Source organism: Urocitellus parryii, chromosome 5, assembly GCF_045843805.1.
Source record: "Urocitellus parryii isolate mUroPar1 chromosome 5, mUroPar1.hap1, whole genome shotgun sequence".
In the NCBI taxonomy this organism is placed as follows: domain Eukaryota; kingdom Metazoa; phylum Chordata; class Mammalia; order Rodentia; family Sciuridae; genus Urocitellus; species Urocitellus parryii.
The window spans coordinates 82,307,993-82,313,992 of NC_135535.1; the positions used below are offsets into that span (position 1 = coordinate 82,307,993).

General features: G+C 38.0%; 1 protein-coding gene across 1 annotated transcript in view; it reads right to left on the reverse strand.

Annotated features, from left to right (window-relative positions):
• Positions 1–5,778, reverse strand: part of Far2 (fatty acyl-CoA reductase 2) — a 53,404-nt gene extending 47,626 nt beyond the window's left edge. The window contains exon 1 of the mRNA XM_026379878.2: positions 5,590–5,778. Within this exon, the coding sequence (XP_026235663.2) occupies positions 5,590–5,778 (189 nt within the window). The remainder of the gene's footprint in view (positions 1–5,589) is intronic.
• Between the last annotated feature and the right edge of the window lie 222 nt (positions 5,779–6,000).

A 6,000-nucleotide genomic window follows, 5' to 3' on the forward strand; every position in this document is an offset into this window, starting at 1 on the left:
TTAGCGTACTTATGTTGAGTTAGAATTCACTCATTACTATGGATGACTAGGGAGAAATATTTTTTGAAAGCTATACTAAGGGGGCTGGGGCATGTGTGTGGCTCAGTAGTAGAGCACTTGCCTACCATGTTCAAGGCTTGGGTTCAGTCCAGGACCATGGGAGAAAAAGAAAGCACTACTCCAAGGACCTACTTAGAAATAAGTTATACTCAAATCACTGTGTTCATGTCAAAATAGTCAGTTAAATGGCATTTTATCTAAACCAGGCTTTAATTCATATTAAATACTCAATCAATATTTGCAGAGTCCAAAGCCTCCCCGGAGAAACTAACACAGATAGGAAAACTCTTCAGAGTTAGAATGAACAGGAATGAGAATGGTACACCAGAAATGTAGTTTGACTGGACCCAGACAAGACCTCTGAGTAACCTCCACAAATAATGTTGTGGAAGTAGATTTGTCTGAGACTAAAATCCGTAAGTGATGTGAAGGCAATGTCAGAGAAAATCTCTAACTCTTCTTAACTGCTTGACATGTTTCCAATCATCATGAGCTTCATTCTGGTGAGTATTGCAGAATGGTGGATTCTGTCTTATTTTATACTTTATTCGATTAGAGTTGGAGGAGGGGGCCAAAGTGCAGATTGGTTATTCCAAAAGTGGGCCGCTCCAATCAATTTTCCAATATAGGATTATTACTTAAGGGCATGTACACATAAAAATTTCATTTCCTAGTAATTCTGTTTTATGCTTTCTTAATTTAACACTTGGTGAAAGTAAGAGTTTTAAGTGTGGCAAACATGACAATGTTTTTTCAAATGGAAAACCAATAGCACACTAACTACACCATTTTCTCTTTTTAATTAGATATCTAAGAACTTTTCAGGGTCATTACTCTCATGCATTACTGTGATGGCCTCCACATTTGGCATAGTGATGACACTTAGTAAGTACTCAACCAATATTTGTTGAATGAACAAGCTTAATGAATTTCATTTTTTGCTAGTGTTTAGATGATTGTGTACCTAACACACACTCCTTCTTCCTTTCATCTCTTCATTAATCCATTCTCTCATGTCTTTCATGTGCAACAAGCTGTCATACTGTGTGCCTGAATCAGGAATTTCTTTTTACTTGGTTCTAGACCTAGGCTCAAGAAACAAATAACTTTAAACCTGAAAATTCCATTGGTTCCCACACTTACAGTTGCAGAATGAGTTGTGAAGGTGTGAAGACATGGAGACGAGTATATCCGACAGCCACTTCAGAGGTACAGTCAGTGGATAGGAGACAAGGAAAGGCCTTCCAAAAGGTGAAGCCGTTGGCCACAAAAAAGTGATGGAAAAGAGGGTTCCTTCCAGAGAATAGATTTGGAGGCTATTTAAGGACCCTACTAACCCACAGGGAAAGGGAGCCTTCTCAATTCATGCCAAATAGGATCTCCTAATAGTTATAATCACTCTCTTACATGTTATTGAACACATTCAACTCTTCTGAGCTTTGTTGACACCATCTCTGAGTCTTCTTCTAGACACATGATTTTGAAGCATGTCCTTGTTATTGATCTCTCTCTCTCTTCTTTTTCTTGTAAGGCTTTTCAAATTCCTTACATATATATTTATTTCTTACAAAACGTCTATTTCACTGGACTATCATTGAGGTCAATCACCAAGTCTGTTTTATTTATCACTTTATCCCCACTTTTCCTCTGGCACAGGGCAAAGTGCTTGGCATGTACTTGGCTCTTGAAATATATTGGCCAGATTCACATGCTTGTTTGACTGCTTCTAGAAACTTTCTTTTCATTTTGAACTTCTACGCATCTCCTTTGCCTCTAGCTCAGCCGTGCATTCAGATTATTTTATAAAAACACATTTTACCTAATATGTTTATTTGTTCTGCATCAGAAGGTATTTTTCTGATTCCCTATGCCAGGAGTTGGCAAACTTCCATAAAGGGCTGCACAGTAAATACTCTCATCTTTGTGAGCCATGATTTCAGTTTAATTTAACTAATTGAACTCACCACAGATCTCACATATATCTTTCCCATCCTCACCAGCATCACTTGAGTACATTATTATTATTATTATTATTATTATTATAAATCATCTCACTGGCAGAGGACTAAATAAATAAATAAATAAATAAATTGGCCCTTAGTTGGAGTGCCATGCTATAAAAGCAGAACAAAATTCTCCCCCACATTTGACTAAAAATATGGAAAGCTAAGTCCTTCCTAGGGTCCAGGCACAATTCTAAGTGCCTTTCCAATATTAATTCATTTACATCTTACCATAATTCAAAAGACAATGACTATTATTGTTTCAATGTGGAACCTGAGGTTAGGTTACATAAAGGCACATTGCTCAGTGGTAGAGAGTTGATGCCAACTCTGTCTGGCCTCAGGAACAATGTGCTTCTAGGGATATTTATCTCCTGACACTACTGAAGATATTTATCTCTCTTCCACCTCTCAGAAAGTCTCAATTATCATTATTATGCAGGTATTCTCCACTCTTCAGTAGCTACTGTGCTTTAGAAGATGATCTCACCTTCAGGGAAAGGCTGACTGACCTAGAGACACTCATCTCTGAACAGTGATTGTCTTACCTCAGAGGTTTCTGAACATATCAACCCATGGCATACCTCAGGTCACAGGGGTTGGCTAGAAATGGACATGCAACTCTGCCCTGACAGATGAGAGATGAGGGACAGTCACTGAGGTTTTCTAGAAAAGAAGCATCATCAATCTTGGGAGACCCAAGAGAAAGCCACCTCTTATCATTCAAAGATTGCCATATATGGATGTGTGAAGCCTGAAACCATGGCAACCATCTCATTCCTAAGGGCATCAAGCCACAACAAAATGGCAGAGCTGGAGAAACAGATGGAGGCAGCCAGAGCTCTGGTTAAGTCACAGTTGCTCCTAGTCTTGGACTTTTCATCATATGATCAATACTTTTGGTTTTTAGACCAATTTCAATTATTCAAGTCTTTCAGAATCTGGCCTCAGCATATTTCTTACATGTCTGCTCTGAGACTTCACTTAACTATGTAATTTTTGTCTTCAATTTTCTTTTTACCTCACCAACTAGTGGCACATGGTAAGCACTTCAATAAATTTCTGCATGCAAATCTGGATGACAATATAGTCTTACTCTACAAGATGCTTAATCATCTATAAAAATGCTATCTGATAAAACTAAGCCCTAAGAAGCTCAGTGGGACCCTGTCTCAAAATAAAAAAAAAATAACAAGAACTGGGATGTAGCTCAGTGGTAAAATATCCCTGGGTTCAATCCCAAGTACCAGAAAACAAACAAACAAACAAATAAAAAATCTATATAATTTAAGAAACCCAGTCTTAGCTTACTTGTCTTTATTTCAAATTTTCAGTTTCAAAGTAAATATGGGCAATAATACCTTGCATTTCACAGATGGCCAATAACTACTTGTTAGATAATTCCTTATTTTCACAGAGCTTTATCTACAGGCAGTTGGCAATAACATCCTTATATTCTGAAGCATAATGATTCATGTAGTGGACAGTGTTGGGATACCAAGAAATGAAATCAAGTACATAATTCTTTTCATGGAAACTTTTTATAGATTCCAGATAGTGCCAGGAAAGTGGTGCTTGCGTAACCAATAGCTTTTTTTTTTTTAATATTGTCAAGTGATAGATTCTGTTCTTGTTTCCATGCAGACATTAGTATTTGTGGTAAATCACTATGTCTACATGCCCATGTCACATAGCTAATTGATAGTGCTGAGATTCAAACCCAGGTCAGCCTGACTTTGAAGCCCATTGTCTTCAGCACTATCTGATGATTACTGACAGTTCCCAGATTATGTGATGCACCTGATCTTGGGGCCCCACTTTGAGGATCATTGTTTAGAAAAGGTAACAGCTGATAACAAATAGAGCAACAGTGGAAACAAGTGTGAGGATTTACAAGGCAGTTTCAAGATGTTGTACCTAGCATAGTCAAGATGTCCAGAATAACACTAATGTTGCTGGGTTATCAAATACAGTGCTTTGAAAGGAGCAGCAAGAAAAAGCTTGTGCTGACCACAAGACTGTCTGCCACAAGATTTCTCTAGAAATGCTTAGCTGGCAACAGAACTGAGTGAACTGATGAAGGGTATGTCCACTACGTGAGGAAAATAAAGTCCACTGGGGAGATATATATATCTGAGTAAAGCTGAGAAAAGAGATCGGGAGTTTAGTCTAGGTTTTGTTTTTATGGCGTATCACCTTTTTGGTCTATTCTTAAAAACCATTAGTTATGAAGGCAGTGTGGGTTAGGAGGCCTCATGGAGTCACGCTGGGGCTTTTAAAGTCTGACTTGCTTATATACTAGGTGAGTGAATTTTGGTAAATTAATACATTAAGCCTTAGTGACTCCATCTATAAAATGAGGATATTAATGGCTATTCATTCACAGAATTTTTGCAAAGATAAAGGAGGGATGGCATGAAAAACCCTTGGAACAGTATACACTAGATGTTAGCTATTATTATTTGCACCACAGTGGACTCAGACCATGAGATAAGGAGAGAACTTCCCAGTTCACTGGATAATGGTTTATACTGAAATCCTGTCCTGGTGCCAGCAAAGAAATTTGATCATCAGTGTTTCTGGGCCATCTATAATGTGCTGTGCTATTCAATATACAAATACATATATTGGTTAGATGTCAGTATTTGCACACACTGGAGATAATTTGAAAAACAAACCAAAAAAATTGTCAACAATTCTTTAAATCTTCCTTATGCATAACCCAGGTGATTCTGTAAATTCCAAAGGATACTATCAACCAGAGAGATATGTACATTTTCTCATTTGATTCCTTGGTACATAATTGTTGTCATTTCTATTTTAAACATTGCAAATCTGAAGTTTACCAGGTAATTACAACAAATTGATAAGTCAGAATTTGCACTCAGATGTGTTAAAGACCAAAACCTACACTGCCTTGAAATTTAATATACATAACATTTTTTGGGAGGAGAGTGAGGGTTTGTTACCTATATGCTCATTCATAGGAACACAATATTTCATTTCCAATGTTTTTGACTTAGAAGAATATATGAGATAATAGAAAATTTAAGTTTTCATAGATATAAGAGCTAAATCATTTATTGTTTGGATAATTGAAAGTACTATTGTCTGGCTACTTATTATCATATTTGCTTCATACATAAAAAAAGGGGACATCATTGAATATCCAACATTTGGGGAGTCGGGAAATCACCTCAAACTTAGATGAAAATCAGTGAAAGAGTTTAGATGAACTTGTGACTGACAGATTTCAAGCCAGGAACATCCACTCTAGGAGTTTTAGTGTTTTGCCTATCAGTAATTTTCAGAATAAGATGATATCCTCACCGTCCTGGATGGAATCTAGCACTCTCTTCCCTCTTTTGGGAAAATATCACAGTCGGTTGCTATCTTAGTGTCTCCTTGTCTCTGCCTGCACAGATATTCTAACCCCACATGCAGTTTGGGGCTAGAAAGGAACACGCAGGGAGTCACTGTGCCCTAAGGCATTGCCCACGCACAGGGATCTTCCCCTGAGGCATACCTTACTGTTGAGGATCTGGAAAACCCTTTGCTGCAGGGTTTGGCCAGCCTTGGGTCTCACAAGGATGTAGATGACTTTCAGGTCAGGGCTGGTTCGGAACAGCTTCTCCATGAGCACTTTGCCCAGGAAGCCTGTGGCCCCGGTGATGAGGATGGACTTGTTGTCATAGAAAGCTGCAATCATGGACATGATTCCTCTTTTTCTCTTTTAGAACACTGAAAAGGGGTTCCTAAAAAGGAAAAGAAATAGCAAAAGATTACTGTTTTAGAAGTTCTAAAACTCAAACATCACTTAAAATATTTCCTCTGGTAGAGGAGCCAGGGGCTGGGGTTGTAGCTCAGTGGAAGAGCGCTTGCCTAGCATTCGTGAGGCACTGGGTTCAATCCTCAGCATCACATAAAAAAGTAAATT